General features: G+C 37.2%; 1 protein-coding gene across 1 annotated transcript in view; it reads left to right on the forward strand.

Moving 5' to 3' along the window:
• The window catches only part of COL28A1 (collagen type XXVIII alpha 1 chain), a 124490-nt gene that overhangs the window by 41068 nt on the left and 63469 nt on the right, over window positions 1–19953 (forward strand). Inside the window, exons 14-15 of the mRNA XM_053698402.1 lie at window positions 2941–3009; window positions 18011–18079. Of these exons, the coding sequence (XP_053554377.1) occupies window positions 2941–3009; window positions 18011–18079 (138 nt within the window). The remainder of the gene's footprint in view (window positions 1–2940; window positions 3010–18010; window positions 18080–19953) is intronic.

The raw sequence follows: 19953 nt of genomic DNA on the forward strand, positions 1-19953 counted from the left end.
AATTTGGCTAACTTCTCCTCATATTTAATATAATCCCCTTACCGTATTAGTTTTGTGGCCCTTCTCTTTTTCTAATTGTGCAATAACTTTTTTTAAATTGGTCCCCAGAACTGCACACCATACTCAAAGTGAAGTCTTACCAAGGATTTATATAGCTTCAGAATTATGCTTTATTCCCTTGCATCTATGCCTCTTTCAATACATGAAAGAAGTATGGGCGTCCACAAGGGGGCGCATTCCCCCCCCCTTTGGATTTTCCTCCATACATGCAGTACAAACTGCAAAAAAAAAGACAATTCAATGTCCTATTTTTATTTCTATTAATCCCCTGAATGTTGTTTTAGAGTTATTTAGCATTCTGGAATTTGTAGTACACTATTTCACTCTCAGTATTGTGATTCTGCAGTTCTGGACTTAAAGTCTCAGCCTGCATTTTACAGTAAGTGGGGAGTGAGCTTCCTGGGAGGCCGAAAGTTTTGCAAGAGGTCATGCCCCTCCTCTGTGCTGTGTGTATATGTGTGATCATTTACACAGATGTATTTGTATGGTCAGACCCTCTGTACAAGTAGTAGTGGGGAAGGGATGCACCGTGCCAATGAGTTTACACTCATTGCAAACTCATTGTAAACTCACTCCCACCACATTTTTAACAGAGGCAAAGTATAAGGTATATCATTAATGGAATCAGCTTTGTGTGCACAGTCCTTCTTCACATACTGGAATCGTTTGTTAAAACTTTTGCCAATAGCATAAATAGAGAACTGTACATGTTGCATATCTTAGCAGTTTTAGGCTTTCTATGTACTGTATATAGAAAACACAGCAGCACCCATGTCATTCAGGTACAATCTATCCTTACTGTACATATTGTACCCAACTGAAAAGTCAGCCCAGTGTTCTAAAAAGTCAAAGCCCTCATTTTTACACCACATTTTTAACCATGAATTAGCTGCTCTAAGCATCTTCTACCTTTCTGGGTTAGCGCATGGCAGAAAATATAACCTCGGAGGTCTTTCCTTGCTTTTGCTCCCTAACTCCCTAAAGCCATCTCCTTTTTTTTTGGTGAGTAACCATTCTATTAGTAACAAGCTCTGATTTCCTCTAACTCTATGGTACATGTTATACCTGTATTTACTGCTGTGAAGTTTTGGCAACTAAAATGAAAAATTATTTCAGACACTATGGAAAATCCATTTGAATATCTAGATATTAATCTACCACTATCACTTGTCTACCTCAGGGCCAGGGTGTGAGATACATTCAATCTGAATCAAGGAAGTTTAATTTTCCCTTTCATGTCCCTTTAAATACTTTATTATGCACTAAATTGTTTGGTCTTCTGTATAAAGTAAATTTACTTATGGTGATTCAGAAATTGCTCTGGATAAAAATATGTTTTTGTACCAGTTATTATCTAATGTAATCCATATTACAATTTACTTGTAAAATATGCTGTTAAGTCCAATGATCTAAAGATTGTCCTTAGTGTTATATTAAAAATAGTTAATACACTAGAATCCTGTTTTTCTATTACTGCCCAGAATGTAAACAATATAAATGAGACTATAAAATTTACTGCCAGATGTTAACAACAAGGGGCCGAATTACCAAGCCCCGTATGCATCTGTTCCCACGAAAACAGGAGTTAAGAAGCAGCAATCTTAAAGGGACATTAAACCCAAAATATTTCATGATTCAGGTAGAGAATACAATTTCAAACAACATTCCAATTTACTTCTATTTTCTAATTTGCTTCATTCTTTAGATATCCTTTGTTGGAGAAATAGCAATGCACATGGGTGAGCCAATCACACAAGGTATCTATGTGCAGCCACCAATCAGCAACTACTAAGCCTATTTAGATATGCTTTTCAACAAAGAATAGCAAAAGTATAATTTTGGAAATTGGAAATTTGTTCAAAATTGCATGATCTTTCTAAATCATGAAAGAAAATATTTGGGTTTCATGTCCCTTTAAGACCACTGCTCCTTAACTGCTCCGCCACCTCTGAGGTGGTGGACAGCAATCAGCCCGATTGGATACGATCGGGTTGATTGACAACCCCTGCTAGTGGCTGATTGGCCGATAATGTGCAGGGGGCGGCATTGCACAAGTATTTCACAAGAAATGTTTGTGCAATAATAAATGCCAACACCATATGCTTTCTGCATTTATCGATGTGCGGTGGACATGATCCGCTACAGCGGATAATGTCCGCTCGCACTATGATAAATCGGACCCCAAGAGTCTGTTTAGAAGAATTTTGGTATTTCTACCAGGTAATAAACTTTAGAACTGTGTTCAAAGGACTTTGAATATAGTATAGCACTTGAAAAATATTAATTACTGTCAAATTGATATCATTTCTATGATCAAATCTAGTAAATCACTCTTAAAAATAAATACATTTTAGATACAATTCCTGAATTATGATGACAATTTGTATCATTGTTTTACTTAGATTTAAAGCTTGATTATCTGAAATACTGAAACGGCTGTAAAAGTAATGCATGTAGCAACAAGTATGTGATAATCTATCTTTCTTTGGACACAATTTAAAAAAAAATCCTGTAGTCACGGAACTATGAAGTGCATAAAAAAGAGAGAGATAAAGGCCCTGTGTTTTATATAAATATATATATATTATCTATAGCTAACAGAAATCAATGGCAATAATACAATAGTATCATCTGTGAAGCAGTTAAGCATAAACTGCAAAAGAATTGTAATACATTTTGTATTATCACAACCTGCAATAGAATTTTCATTTTAGCTCAGGGCAATGTTGTTTTATGTGGTGTATCCACTGAACAGCATTGTATTATTTTAAAACAGGTTAAGACTAGATATGAGGCTGCAGTGGGAAGCATTGGGTTTACTAAAATGTCCTTTCAGCTATTTACATATAATAATTCATTGCAATTATTCCACTGTAACAGGGACCGCAGGGAGCGCAAGGTCCCCTGGGAGAAAAAGGCCCTCCTGGCGAAGGTTTACAAGGACCCAAGGTAAGATCTTTACAGTTATGTGCTAAATGAACATGTCTCTGTATAAGAAACAGGAAATTCACACTTTGATTCTAAAATATTTTAATCTAAATTAGTGATGGCCGCGATGAATGTCTGAAAAACTAAACTTTACAGAGTTGCATAGTGAAGCATTTAGCTGTGAGCCCACATAATCTTTCATTTCTTACAACACAAATGGTTACACATTACACATACACATTTTAGTAGTTTCTAAAATGTGTGCAATAGAAATATAGTAACACTGTAAACAGGTTGAGATCTCTGCATAACCTAAAAGGGCTAATTCATTTAAAATAGTTTGCATAAAAAAATTGTTTAGAAATTGCTGGCAAGTATTTTAAAATAATTTTCAAAAATAATCAAAATGAATTACATAGCTAAGTTGCCTGGCTCAGCTAACTCCACCCCCTTATCAGTGTTTAGACACAGGCATTGTATTTCAACTGAGATCACATCTTCTAGGCATGCTCCAGCAGATAATCCCTATTCACTTTTGCATTCTACCAAAAGAACAATAAACATAGATACAGCCATAAAAGGAATTGTGTGGGGGGAGTTAGAGCTTTACAATTCAGAAACTAAAAAGAAAGGGTTAATGGCGAGGCACTGCAGTATAAATTTGCAGGTAAAGTAATTAAAGTACATATTATATTATGTTGTCTCTATCCCAACTTGTTTTATGTCTCTTTAAGACATGGCTAATAATTGTGGTTGCATCTGGATCTAATCTAAATTTATGTTTCCTATTTTTAAATCCATGAAGGCAAAACACTAAGCTTCTCCAGGATTATTAGATGCTGAAATAGCATGTTCTTGTTAAAGTTTAAGTAACAATATATCTTTCAAAAGGACATTAAACATCTCTTGCTTTAGTGTAGCCCAAAACAAATTCTGTAACTTGCAAATGCTGCAAATCAAATAGCTGTTGGACAATTTTCAGCATATTGAAAACCGAGAAAACAGATTTTGCTTTTGGCCTCTCGGGGCACCATAGAAAATCACTTTTTTTAACCAAAACAAAAAGATGTTAAATGTAGGTGTAGAAGAGACCATTATGGTGAAAAGAAACAGGAAGGGACAAGTGGAAGTTATGTAATTGTGTCTATATGTGTCTTTCCAATAACATAAATGCATCACTGCATCCCCATTACCAGGCAGAGATTTCCATTAGAATCTCTGTCCATCCTATTCAACTCGTCTTTATATCCTGGTTTCTCTCAGAAAACCTGTGATTGTCCAAATCGCAACTATGAGCACCCAAACCCACCTTTAGACTGTCCACATCTTGACACAAGACTACTCAGCTACACCCAAATGATCATTTGGAACTAACTCTAACCAACCTGATTCTGGTTCTCAGGACACCCAGCCTCTTTCTCCTTGAAGGGGTATTGTACTGTAAAATGTTCTCCACCTTAATGTGTTCATATTGATCAGTTTTAACCACTGGAGTGTATTAAAAAGTTTAGAAATAGCTAATTTACCTGCAATTTGTCAGTTTAAATAACTGCAGTTGAAACCCCCAGCTATACTCAAAATCTCAGTACTGCAGCACTTGCAATAGAAAAGATATATAAACAAGAGGCAGCAGAAGAAATCAACATCCTAGGGCATGGAAGAGAGAGCCCAGATCATTAGAAAGGGTGATCCTGCAGCAGCTTTGAATACAAATACCTCTTATCAGATACTGCTTGACTGAGTACATTGTCCTATTAAGCTTTTTTTAGTTTGCATAATTTGAATGTTGAGCGGTCAGATAGTGAGAAAATGCTATTTTACATTTTAATATATACTTATAATTGAATTAGAAAAATTGAACAGTATGATTAATTAAGCCAACATTTGTAGTAACTAGAATGGGTAAATTAGATTTCTAACTGTTCTTATCTGCTAAACAAATAACATTAATACAAACAATAAGGTATATTCAATCATAACAAGTTTATAGCTACTAAATGTTAATCTAAGAAGTCAGTGTAGACATTTGATCGTTTTTGCTGTTTTGTGCAATTTTGTAATATAAATAAATGTTGACTGTTACATACAAGTAATTTCCCATCTAGTAGTAATAAAACAAAATACATAATTTATCTTCGAGAAATCAGACATTCATGGAAATCAAATCTATTTTAAAATATATTGAACTTTTATTACAAGCAAAACATAAATCAGCTAACTGTGCTCAAGGAAAAAAAATAATGTGGTCAGATTTGCACTGATATTATAAGTTGAAAGTAAAAAGTTAGAGCACAAGCTAACTCTATCTCCCACAGACTTCTATGGGGTGTGCTAATAAAGCATTTTCCTTTTATTGTGCGCTTACCCATAACTGCTCTAGATCAACTGCGCTAAGCCGAAGGTACACATTCCTATGTTTTTCACTTAAAAGAAATTATTCTTTTTATTTTAAAATAAATATTTCTATATATATCTGCATATTGTTGGGTAAAAAATATTTTTTTATAAGTGAAGAACAGGAAATTCAAGTATCTCTCTAAATATATATATATATATATATATATATATATATATATATATATATATACTGTATATATATATATATATATATATATATATATGTGTGTATAAATGTTTATATGTATTATGGGTACACATACATATTTACACATATAAACACATCAGCACACATGTATACACATTTAAACACATATACAGACATGTATACATATTCCCATGTGACCAAGGTCTCTGTGTAAGGCCGAAACGTTATGGTTTGACACAATAAAGGTGGTTGTAATAATCTGTGGTGCCTGCTTACTTGCTGTTCAGATGGGATCTTTATCAAGTCCTGATCAACAAACCTGCTCATTTTGATATGATTATAGCAGAGCACACATTGGATAGATGTGTTGGTGAGTGCTGATCTCTTTGGATTTATATATATATATACACAGTATACACACAAACACAGTTCAAAACACCTTGCCATATACCATATCATTTGTTTAACCCTTTTTATCAATAAAAATATTTTCCTATTTAAAAAGTTTATATAGAAGTGTAAAACTTTATTTTAATATGTTTTAGATGTATTTGTGTGAAAAAAAATTTTACTCTTAGGGGCCGAATTATCAAGCTCCAAATGGAGCTTGATGCCCCTGTTTCCTCGTGAGCCTTCAGGCTCGCTAGAAACAGTAGTTATGAAGCAGCGGTCTAAAGACCGCTGCTCCATAACTTGTCCGCCTGCTCTGAGGCTGCGGACATCAATCCGCCCAATCCTATATGATCGGGCTGATTGACACCCCTGCAGGGGGAGGCATTGCACAAACAGTTCACAAGAACTGCTTGTGCAATGATAAATCCTGACAGCGTATGCTGTCAGCATTTATTGATGTGTGGCGGACATGATATGCTACATCGTATCATGTCCGTCGGCACTTTAGGAAATCGGCCCCTTAGACTTTACATCGTGTCCAGTCGCACTCATTCTTTTAACACTATTTGGTCTTTCGTTTAAGCGCAAACCATAACTTTTAACTTGGAATATCAGTGCTATTTAGCATGGTAGTAATATACACTGAAAGTAATGGGTGCACAAGAGTGATGGCGGCCGCGCTTAACCTTCTCTGGTAAATCTGATTTACCATGGATTTGTAATATCAAGTTTTGCGCTAACATTAGTATATTCCAGCGATACTGCTTATTTGTTTATTAGCACGCCATTTGCATTCTGGCTCTAAATGTTTTGAAATCATTTAAATTGTAATCTTGTTAGCAGAATTTACAAGGTTTTGCAAATTAAGTTCAGTGACATAACCCTAGGCAGAATTCATGTTCCGTATTCTCTTTACCATGGTTATTTAGAGAAAGATGTGAATGAGGTTTACTTTGAGCTAACCAATCACTCTAATCATATTGCAAGATAAGGAAAACAGCTAGAGCTGTTTTTAGTTGTTTATTTGTTGTGTTTACATAGAAATTTCAACTTTTTCCTGTAGGGTATACTTATACCCAAGAAGCAGCCTCTTTTTGCTCAACATGTGAAGTCTCCCAAAGAGTGGTGCTTCTCCCTAAGCATGATATGGGAATCCAGACGTGGACACGTTGCTCAGTGTGCCTAGAGGGATATGTCTGCACCTCACTGACGAGGCCCACACTAAGCCAAAACGTATGTCTGGGGTTTTGCCATTTCTCTTGTTCAGCGAGGAATTGCCTGGAATTTCGGGGCTGGACTGTGCTGTTAAGTCAGGATCAGACTGATATGCTACAGGAAAGTTCTTCTCTGTGGAAGACACATGTTGAGCAAAAAGAGGCTGCTTCTTGGGTGGTAACTAGCCATAGAACAAGCTATTATGCTATTGTTCGTTCCCAGGTTGAGTGCTTCTCTCTTTTAATTAATGCAAATTGTGACTCTTAGGGAAGTCTCCCTAGGCATGATATGGGAATCCAGACGTGGACACGTTGCTCAGTGTGCCTAAAGGGATATGGCTGCACCTCACTGACGAGGCCCACACTAGGCCGAAACGTATGTCTTGGATTTTGCCATTTCTCTCGTTTAGAGAGGGATAGCCTGGTATTTTGGGGCTGGATTGTACTATTAAGTCAGGATCAGACTGATATGCCACAGGAAAGTTTTTCTCTGTGGAAGGCACAAGTTGAGCAAAAAAAGGCTGCTTCTTGGGTTGTAACTAGCCATAGAACAAGCTATTATGCTATTGTTCTTTCCCAGGTTAATTGCTTCTCTCTTTTAATTTATGCAAATTGTGACTCTTAGGGAAGTATCCCTAAGCGTGATGCGGGAATCCAGACGTTGACCTGTTGCTCAGTGTGCCTAGAGGGATATGGCTGCATTGTACTTTGGGGCTGGATTGTACTATTAAGTCAGGATCAGATTGATATACTGCAAGAAAGTTCTTCTCTGTGAAAGGCACATGTTGAGCAAAAAGAGACTGCTTCTTGGGTGGTAACTATCCATAGAACAAGCTATTATGCTATTGTCCATTCCCAGGTTGAGCGCTTCTCTCTTTTAATTTATACTTTTTTTTTCAGCAGACCAAGCATTTTTAGAAAGTAATTATAGTTTGTACAAAGAAAAAAATAAAAGCCCCAGATTACAAGTGTAGCGCTATTGATAGTTAAAAGTTAAACAAAATAACCAGAGAATGTTTTGCACGGCCAACATCTCCTTAGAGCACTCTATACTTTCAATGAAAAGCGTGTCTGTTTGTATATAGAGACACGTTATCAGCATCCTGGTAGATATCACTGAAGTTTGTAAGAGTGCAGATCCTCTACTATATATTTATACACTCTCACACACACACACACATATATATATATATATATATATATATATATATATATATATATATATATATATACATACACATATTATTGTAATATATATGTGTTATTCAAATAAATGTATACAAAGTGTTTTATACACCTTTGAAACCTTCCCAGTCAAACACCTTGTGATATAACATATCACTTTAAAACACCACTTCTTTATTTTAAAAATAAATATATATTTTCACCTATATACAGTGGGGAAAAAAAGTATTTAGTCAGCCACTAATTGTGCAAGTTCTCCCACTTAAGAAGATGAGAGAGGCCTGTAATTTTCATCATAGGTATACCTCAACTATGAGAGACAAAATGTGGAAACAAATCCAGACAATCACATTGTCTGATTGGGAAATAATTTATTTGCATATTATGGTGGAAAATAAGTATTTGGTCACCTACAAACAAGCAGGATTTCTGTCTCTCACAGACCTGTATCTTCTTCTTTAAGAGGCTCCTCTGTCCTCCACTCATTACCTGTATTAATGGCACCTGTTTGAACTTGTTATCAGTATAAAAGACACCTGTCCACAACCTCAAACAGTCACACTCCAAACTCCACTATGGTGAAGACCAAAGAGCTGTTGAAGGACACCAGAAACAAAATTGTAGACCTGCACCAGGCTGGGAAGACTGAATCTACAATAGGCAAGGAGCTTGGTGTGAAGAAATCAACTGTAGAAGCAATAATTAGAAAATGGAAGACATACAAGACCACTGATAAGCTCCTTCGATCTGGGGCTCCAAGCAAGATCTCACCCCGTGGGTCAAAATGATCACAAGAACAGTGAGCAAACATCCCAGAACCACACTGGGGGACCTAGTGCATGACCTGCAGAGAGCTGGGACCAACGTAACAAAGGTTACCATCAGTAACACTCTATTCCGCTAGGGACTTAGATCCTGCAGTGCCAGACGTGTCCCCCTGCTTAAGCCAGTACATGTCCGGGCCCGTCTGAAGTATGCTAGAGAGCATTTGGATGATCCAGAAGTGGATTGGGAGAATGTCATATGGCCAGATGAAACCAAAGTAGAACTGTTTGGTAGAAACACAAGTCGTCGTGTTTGAAGGAGAAAGAATGCTGAGTTGCAACCAAAGAACACCATACCTACTGTGAAGCATGGGGGTGGCAACATCATACTTTGGGGCTGTTTCTTTGCAAAGGGAACAGGACGACTGATCCATGTACATGAAAGAATGAATGGGGCCATGTATCTGAGATTTTGAGTGCAAACCTCCTTCCATCAGCAAGGGCATTGAAGATGAAACATGGCTGGGTCTTTCAGCATGGCAATGATCCCAAACACACCGCCCGGGAAACGAAGGAGTGGCTTCGTAAGAAGCATTTCAAGGTCCTGGAGTGGCCTAGCCAGTCTCCAGATCTCAACCCCATAGAAAACCTTTGGAGGGAGTTGAAAGTCCATGTTGCCCAGCGACAGTCCCAAAACATCACTGCTCTAGAGGAGATCTGCATGCAGGAATGGGCCAACATACCAGCAATAGTGTGTGACAACCTTGTGAAGACTTACAGAAAACGTTTGACCTCTGTCATTGCCAACAAAGGATATATAACAAAGTATTGAGATGAACTTTTGATATTGACCAAATACTTATCTTCCACCATAATTTGCACACAAAAAAATTCCAAATCAGACAATGTGATTGTCTGGATTTGTTTCCACATTTTGTCTCTCATAGTTGAGGTATACCTATGATGAAAATTACAGGCCTCTCTCATCTTCTTAAGTGGGAGAACTTGCACAATTGGTGGCTGACTAAATACTTTTTTGCCCCACTGTATATACTGTATCTATACACTGTATAATTTTATATATATATATATATATATATATATACGGTATATATATATATATATACAGTATATATATATATATATACAAGTTACATTCGGCTAGATTACGAGTTGTGCGTTAGGCTTAAAAAGCAGCGTTAAGAGGTCCTAACGCTGCTTTTTAACGCCAGCTGGTATTACGAGTCTTGCAGGTACAGGCTCACCGCTCACTTTTTTGGCCAGACTTGGAAATACCACAAATCCACTTACGTAAATTGCGTATCCTATTTTTCAATGAGCCTTGCATAGCGCCGGTATTACGAGTCTGCCAAAAAGTGAGCGGTAGACCCTCTCCTGTCAAGACTGGTACCGCATTTTAAAGTCAGTAGTTAAGAGTTTTACACTACAATGCCGTAGAATAAAACTCTTAACTAAAGTGCTAAAAAGTACACTAACACCCATAAACTACCTATTAACCCCTAAACCAAGGCCCTCCCGCATCGCAAACACTTAAAAAAATAATTAACCCCTAATCTGACGAAACGGACATCGCCGCCACTATAATAAATATATTAACCCCTAAGCCACCTCACTTCTGCCTTGCAAACATTAGTTAAATATTATTAACCCCTAATCTGCCGTCCCTAACATCGCCGACACCTATCTACATTTATTAACCCCTAATCTGCTGCCCCAACGTCGCCGCCACTATACTAAAGTTATTAACCCCTAAATCTAAGTCTAACCCTAACACCCCCTAACTTAAATATAATTAAAAGAAATCTAAATAAAATTACTATAATTAACTAAATTATTCCTATTTAAAACTAAATACTTACCTATAAAATAAACCCTAAGCTAGCTACAATATAACTAATAGTTACATTGTATCTAGCTTAGAGTTTATTTTTATTTTACAGGCAAGTTTGTATTTATTTTAACTAGGTAGAATAGTTAGTAAATAGTTATTAACTATTAAATAACTACCTAGCTAAAATAAATACAAATTGACCTGTAAAATAAAACCTAACCTAAGTTACACTAACACCTAACACTACACTATAATTAAATTAATTCCCTAAATTAAATACAATTAAATACAATTAAATAAAATTAGCTAAAGTACAAAGAAAACAAACACTAAATTACAGAAAATAATAAACAAATTACAAGATTTTTAAACTAATTACACCTAATCTAATCTCCCTAGCAAAATAAAAAAGCCCCCCCCCAAAAATAAATAAAAAAAAGCCCTACCCTACACTAAATTACAAATAGCCCTTAAAAGGGCCTTTTGCGGGGCATTGCCCCAAAGTAATCAGCTCTTTTACCTGTAAATAAAATTACAAATCCCCCCCAACATTAAAACCCACCACCCACACAACCAACCCTCTACTCTAAAACCCACCCAATACCCCCTTAAAAAAACCTAACACTAACCCCTTGAAGATCACCTTACCGGGAGAAGTCTTCATTCAACTGGGCCGAAGTCCTCAACGAAGCCGGGAGAAGTCTTCATCCAAGCCGGGCGAAGTGGTCCTCCAGACGGGCAGAAGTCTTCATCCAGACGGCATCTTCTATATTCATCCATCTGGCGCGGAGCGGGTCCATCTTCAAGACATCCGACGCGGAGCATCCTCTTCATCCCACGGCTAACACTGAATGAAGGTTCCTTTAAATGACGTCATCCAATATGGTGTCCCTTCAATTCCGATTGGCTGATAGAATTCTATCAGCCAATCGGAATTAAGGTAGAAAAAATCCTATTGACTGATGCAATCAGCCAATAGGATTGAAGTTCAATCCTATTGGCTGATCCAATCAGCCAATAGGATTGAGCTGGCATTCTATTGGCTGTTCCAATCTCCTGTGAGGAGAGGGATTTAGTGTGGCCAAGATACAAAACTCTAGCTTTTGCTCGAGCACTAACTACAAAACTTCGTTCTGGCTTTTGCTCAAGCACTAACCAGAAGGTGCACTAAGCCAAAGCACTCAAACAAAAGCTTGAGGAAGTCTATGAGGAAAGGGATTTAGTGCAGCCAAACTTTATTCTGGCTCTTGCTCAAGCACTAACTTGAAGGTGCACTAAACCAAAGTGCACTAAAGCCTATGGTGCATTAAGAAATAGTTGAAATACCTTTGTTCTTCACTCAGAATATCAAATACCAGTAAATATACAAAATACTGAAAATGCAGCAGCAGATAGATCCAGAAGAATTAGTAAGGCATAGTGTCTCTTTGCTTTAGCTGATAGCAGATCATTTGTTACTTAAAGTGAAAGTCAACCATAGCGTTTTTGAAACGCTAGGGTTGACTGTTGAAACAAATAAAGGGCACTTTCATTCATGAAGTATAAGATACTTCATGCAGAAAGTGCTTTTATTCGTTTCAACCATTCACCGTTCTTAGCTGCTACGACAGCCCACAGCCAAAATTGTATTTTGCTAAGAAGCAAAATTTTCACCTCTTAGCCAATAGTCGTGCAATAAATCTGGTTTGGCGCCCATGGGAGACGGATTTATGGTTGACTTTCACTTTAAGCAAGAGTTGTTTCTGTTTAGTGTTTAGGGCGAAAACCAGATTGTAGTGGATTAAGTAAGAAGTTAGTTAGGAGAAATTGAGTTAAGTGATTATAGACTCGTTGTTCCAATTTTTTGGAGACAAAGGGAAGTAAGTAGACCGGACGATAGTTAAGAGGGGTGGAGGGGTTAAACGAGGGCTTTTTTAGGAATGGTATGATTAACACATGCTTGAATACATCGGGAAATGTGCCAGTGGTAAGAGACTGACTAAAGAGATGAGTTAGGGCAGGGGTTAGAGAAACAGAGATTGAGGGAAGAAGTTTTAAAAGAATAGGTTTATTTGGGCAGGTTGAGAGATGAGCAGAAGATATGAGTATCGGGACTTCTTCCTCTGTTACAGCAGGAAAGTAGAAGAGAGTTTTGTCATTAGAAGGGTGGGGATGAGGCAGAGAAGAATTTTCTATTGTGTCAATTTTATTTTCTAAGTGATCAGCAATATTCTGATCAGTAAATTTTGTAATGGGCAGAGGGGCAGGTGGACATAGAAGGGAGTTAAAGGTTCTGGGGTTGGATGCGTGAGATGACACAAGTGAGGAAAAATAGACTTGTTTGGCCAAGCTGATGGAAGAGTTATAAGTTTTGAGGATTAATTTATAATTTATAAACAGCACAAATGCGTTATATCCTCCACTGATGTTCAGCAGTCCGTGAACATCGCTGAAGATAGCGGGTCTTTTTGATGTGCCATGGCTGTCGTCGAGTGCATGATAAGCAGCGAACAGTGGAGGATGCAGCTTTGTCAAGTTTTGATTTTGGTGTAGAATTATACTGTAAGGCCACTAGGTCTAATCAAGAGAGGGATAAAGTGTTGGAGAGTACAGATTTCAGTTGAGCAGTCAAGTCTGTGAGATCCAAGTCATTTAAATTCCTGTAAAGTAGCAATTTTTAGGGGCTTGCAAGGATGCTGCAGGTAGAGTAAGAGAGAAAGTTAGTAGATGATGGTCAGAGAGAGGAAAGGGGAAATTTGAAATGGCACAGAGATTGGTTAAGACCAGGTAAATTGAGTTGCCTTCACAGTGAGTTGGAGATGTTGTCCACTGAGACAGGCCAAAAGAAGTGTCAAGTGATAGAAGTTAAGAGGCAGCAGGCATGTTAGGGCATGCTAAAAAGATGTTGGTCATGATAAACATTCTCTAGTAATTCTGTTTTACTGTTCACTTGTAATACCAGATTTTCCAGAGTTGTATCTTATACCATTTTATGCATGTTCCTATACACTTTGATAAAAAGACCATTTATAAAATAGTTGCATCAAAAATTATATTACATTGAATTTCGCAAAACACATTGTTTTACACTGAGTTCTCCAATTTATTTTGATCCCTGTCATTTTTGTTATTAGTTCAGAGAAACTATGAGCCCTAACATCCACTCTGACTTTGTACCCCTTATTTGAATTTGTGGGACCTCACCATGTGTTATGATATATTTCTATAGTAAGGGGATAATAAATCTCCAGAACCACAAAATAGAACCATTGCTGTGAGGTATTTGTTATTGTTATGAAAATCATCTGGTAGCTGGATGGACAGAGGACCATTCTGGGGCCTCTTAATCTTCTCTGTTTTATGGGGGTAATGGGAGCTCTAAAAATTACCATTACCACAGTGATCATCTTAAAAATAAAAGGGATGTAACCCCTCATTTAAAATAGGGGGATTCTCTCTTTCATCTTACTTTATCTCCTTTCCAGTGGGGAAGGTGATCATTGTTTTTAACAGTGATCAGTTCCATCCTACTAGGACATGATAATTTGAAACAGGGCATTCTCTTCTAGAACAGAAGGGGGGATATAGTGGTTACTTTATGTGCTGCACAGGTTATTGCCATTTCACAGGGACTTGAGACATTTCAAAACAACTCTTGTCCCTTTAAGTTGCCTCAATTTTTTAAGTGCCCCCTAGCCACAGCTTTACGAACACTGAAATCCCTGCAGCTTATTTCATCACACACGCACATGGTAATCTCAGGGGGAGTTCAGGCTAGAGCTGGAGATGGTGAAGAAGACTGCAATCTCCTTTTCCTGCTGCAGATCAGGGGTTCTTTGGATCTGGATTGGAATAGAGACCTCATCAGGTAGATGAAATATTGTTTTCCTTCACACTGTGAGCAGGGGAATCCCATGGAGATTTATTTCCATGGACATACTTGAAAACGAGAGAAATCTCAATGTATCCATCCTGGTAAAATATTTTATGAATAAATAAATTTCCGGTTTCTCTTAATACAAATCTAAATCTTAACCCTGAGCTCAATCTCACAAAAAATAGAATAGTCCTTAGGTAAGGTTTCTACAGTCAGTTACTTTTTGCACTTGACATGCTGTGCATTGAGAGAAGTGCAGTTTAAGGGGTATATTTATCAAGCTCCATATTGGAGCTTGATGCCCCTTGTTTCCGGCGAGCCGATTGGGTTGATTAACACCCCCTGCTAGCAAATCTGCAGGGGGCGGCATTGCACCAGCAGTTCACAAGAACTGCTGGTGCAATGATAAATGCTGACAGCGTATACTGTTAGCATTTATCGATGTGCAGCGGACATGATACACTTCTTTGTATCATGTCCACTCACACATTGATAAATATGCCCTTAAATGTCATATTTCCTTTAGGAGACAGCTGAGTCCAGGCAGTTTCCTGCATTTTTGTATTTTGCACGAGGACTGGCATTAACTTAATTTTTTGCAATGTCATATACATTACACAGACACAAAAGTGCAGGACACATAATTTATTTAATGCACATGACTTTGCTATAAAGGTATACTTGATTTTGACATTTTATTATTGATACAAAAAAAAGTGTAAGCTTTTTTTTTTCCTGACTTTTTACACTAAACAATATTTTATAGTTTGCTTCAAGCTATACTATGCAAGGAATAATTGGTACTTTTCAATACTGATTGAACTGAAACATAAACTGAACATGTAGGGGCACATACTGTAAAACCCACATATACCATCATCCAAAATAAGGTCAGCTAGGAGTTCCTGTGTTTGTCTTGGGGAATCTCTGCCTTAAGGAATTTACTTTTCTTGAAAGCATTTCAAGTAAAGTTATAATCTGCATACCGCTGCAGGGCTTGCCATATAAAGCTTTTTAAAAACAAAAATATGCACTTTTAATCAATAAGTTGATTCATGGAGTTAAGTAGGAATTCATGGAAATACTGATATTTATTAACTGACTTATTATTATTAATAATGATGCATTGGTGATGAGGTATAGCTTACAGTATTAAGTTGTCATTCTAAGACCCAGGGATCACAATAGAGTCATCCCTGGATTTTTATATAACCTCCATGTTCTTCTATTGAATGTTTGTACTTGAAATATATATTTTTATGGCACTGCAACATATTATGTACACATGGCTGCATTATGTTATAATGAAATATCTGTTAAATAATGCTGCTCTTCTGCCTTACATATACAACACAAAATATTACCCATTCACGTAATAAAATATATGCAGTTGAATTTAGGAAGGTCAAATGTATTGTCCCTATCCAGTCAATAAAATGTACTGTGCAAAATACCTTGAATAGCTTTTGGAGAGGGTTTCAAATTGAAAGCCATGCCAAACTATTTGAATACTCTGTAATAACTAATTAATCACATGCATTTTAAATGTACTGATGGCATTATAAAACCCTTTATGACTTGCATGGTGATAATTTAACAGAAGTATTGCAATCAAACATAAAACACATTTCTAGCAGCTTCATTTCATATTTTTTATCTTTTCTAATTGAACAGACAGTTTATCCTTGAAAACTATAGTAATCTCAAGGTTTAATTAAAAAAAAAAATAGCTCAAATCCCTCTTTTAAACTAGGAAACTGGCACACAACAACCATCTGAATAATAAAGCATGAATGCAATTAGGTGCCCCATTTTAAAAAGTGTGGGAGAAAAAGGTTCTTAGGTAGGGAACGTCTTTGCCCACACTACTACTAGTGATCCTGAACTTTCTTGTACAATCAATTAGTTTGGTCAGATCAGTCCAAAGTGATTTTAATCTGCCTCCTCTAAAGTAGTAGTGCGGTTACCAAGCAACAGTTTCATGACTAAGTGTTGGGATGTTTACAAATATTAATTCTAAATGAATCAAAATTATATCAAATTAATTGCACATTTCATTAACTGATAAAAATGCCTTGAAAGACATTAAAGGGACAGTGAGCTCAAACATTTGTATTGTTTAAAAAGATAGATAATCCCTTTATTATCCATTCCCCAGTTTTGCACAACCAACATGTTTATTAATATACTTTTTACCTCTGTGATTACCTTGTATCTAAGCCTCTTTTGACAGCCCCCTGATCACATTACTTTTTATTTATTATCTATTGACTTGCATTTATGTGCAGAACCCATGGGCGTGAGCACAATGTTATCTATATAGCCCACATGAACTGGTAGTAGTCTCCTGTAGTGAAAAGCAAATAAAAAAGCATGTGATTAAGAGGCTGTCTGTAGTGGCTTAGAAACAGGCAGATATTTAGAGGTTTAAATGTTATAAAGTATACTAATATAACAATGTTGGTTGTACAAAGCTGGGGAATGGGCAGTAAAGGGGTTATCTATCTTTTAAAACAGTAACAATTTTAGTGTTGACTGTCCCTTCAAGCTTTTACCATCAACATTGAATCAATTAGTTCATAATTTACATTTTAATTGAATGCATATGTTTTTTCCGTTAAGATTAGTGAAAGTTTCTTTGGATTAACTGTTCTCTATAATGTTTGTATTTTTAACTAGAGATTTCTTTCATATCATTGTTCTGGAATACATACAAAATAATAATATGAAACATGGTGGAATGGGAATTAAATGTGATTGCTCTAGAAAAGTATAAATTAACTATCATCTAGAGGGAATTTGAAATTACCTTTGTTCTTCAAGACAATAGGTTTAATTAAACATATAAAACTTGATACATCACTAAATAAGGCTAATATTACACACTGTTAATAAATGATCTCCTGCTGTACATATTACATTGAAATTTCTGGCATTACATATTGTATCTCAATGCAATAGTTTATAGCTGATGAGAGAGGAAATTCATCATTTGAACATGACACCTCACGTGGTTTACTACATAGCATAAGCTTATATTTATGAAGTAAAGCTATCCTCTGTATCAAGATATGATCTATTGCTTAGCTTTGTCTTATAGCAGAATTTTATTAACAGGGCTGTTGGTGTACAAATCATACACTAAATTTAGTGTCAGTTACTTTAGTTACATTTTATATATTACATTAATAATTTCTATTTCTTTTTCTATAGGGAGACCGTGGATTTGAGGGCCCAAGAGGGCAGCGAGGTCCACCAGGCCCAAGTATTAAGGGTGATAAGGTGAGTATTTAACAACACGTTTAAGGGATACACAAATAACACCCCAAAATATATACTATATATATATATATATATATATATATATATATATATATATATATATATATATATATATATATATATATATATATATAAATGAGGTACAAAATTACTATTATCCAAAGAACACCAAATATACAAAGCAAATATAATATCAAAAAAGCAAAAAAACATATTAATTTCCACCACAAAACTAAAAGCAAAAAATACTTGCCCAGTCTAGAGACTTAAAATCTTTCCAAATTCCTGATTATTGTCTTGCCTGACTAAACAGGAACACAACGCATTTCAAGTACACTCATCTTCATCAGGTGTCAAAATAATGTTTTCGTAGCTTTCATTCAGACTGTAGCTAGTGACACCTTATTATTATTATTATTAGTTATTTGTAGAGCACCAACAGATTCCGCAGCGCTATGGAGAATTAGTATTATCAATAAAATGGATTTTACGATTTTCTTTTTAAAAAATGGTAGTTATGAGGAAAATATGAATCTTCTTTAAAAATAAGAACAGACGAATATAAAATTACAAAAGTAGAGCAAAAGTGTCTTTTTCTCTAGAATCATCAAAAGGTGAATTTATACCAAGTTATCAAAATTAGTTAAATGATAATATTAGCAAATCCTGTATAATAAAAGCCCAGGTATGTTTGTCAGATGTTAGTCATCCGCAGTAGAGACTGCACGAGGACAAACATACCTGGCCTTTAGGATCAACATCAGACACTCAGCTCAGCAGAGCAGGGGAAGCTGCCATTGTGGGGGCGTGGTTGTGGGTGTAGCTGGGCAGAGCGGACTTGGCGGTGGGGCGTGTTCGACGGGAGTGCAGTGGTGGAGGCGTGGCCAGTCCAGGAGTGGGCATGGCCAGTCGGGAGTGGGCGTGACATGAGAGCTCAAAAGAGGGGGAAGAGACAGAGCAAGCAAAATAGAGGGGTGAGAGAGAGTTAAAGAGAGGGGAGAGAAAGCAAAAGAGAGGGGAGAGAGAGAAAAAGAGAGGGGGAGAGAGAGCAAAAGAGGGAGGAGAGAGAGAGTAAAAGAAAGGGAGGAGAGACAACAAAAGAGAGGGGGGGAGAAAGTGCAAAAGAGAGGGGAGAGAGAGCAAAACAGAGGGGAGAGAGAGAAAAAGAGAGGGGAGAGAGCAAAAGAGAGGGGAGAGAGCAAAATAGAGGGGAGAGAGCAAAAGGGGGGGGGGGAGAGCAAAAGAGAGGGGGAGACCAAAAGAAAGGGAGGAGAGAGCAAAAGAGAGGGGAGAGAGCAAAAGAGGGGGGATAGAGAGCCAAAGAGAGGTGAGAGAGCAAAAGAGGGGGGAGAGAACAAAAGAGGGGGGGAGAAAGAGCAAAAGAGAGGGGGAGAGAGAGCAAAAGAGAGGGGGAGAGAGAGCAAAAGAGAGGGGGGAGAGAGAGCAAAAGAGAGGGGGAGAGAGAGCAAAAGAGGGGGGGAGAGCAAAATAGGTAGGCGAGAGAAAGCAAACGAGGGGGGAGAGAGATCAAAAGAGAGGGGGGAGAGAGCAAAAGAGAGGGGGGAGGGAGAGATCAAAAGAGAGGGGAGAGTGAAAGAGCAAAAGTGAGGGGGAGAGACAAAGAGAGCAAAAGAGAGGGGGAGAGAGAAAGAGAGCAAAAGAGAGGGGGGAGAGAGGGCAAAAGAAAGGGGGGAGAGAGAGCAAAAGAGAGGGGGGAGAGAGCAAAAGAGAGGGGGGGAGAGCAAAAGAGAGGGGGAGAGAGAAAAAGAGAGGGGGAGAGAGAGAGAGATCAAAAGAGAGGGGGAGAGTGAAAGAGAGCAAAAGAGAGGGGGAGAGACAAAGAGAGCAAAAGAGAGGGGGAGAGAGAAAGAGAG

Source organism: Bombina bombina, chromosome 1 (assembly GCF_027579735.1).
Source record: "Bombina bombina isolate aBomBom1 chromosome 1, aBomBom1.pri, whole genome shotgun sequence".
In the NCBI taxonomy this organism is placed as follows: domain Eukaryota; kingdom Metazoa; phylum Chordata; class Amphibia; order Anura; family Bombinatoridae; genus Bombina; species Bombina bombina.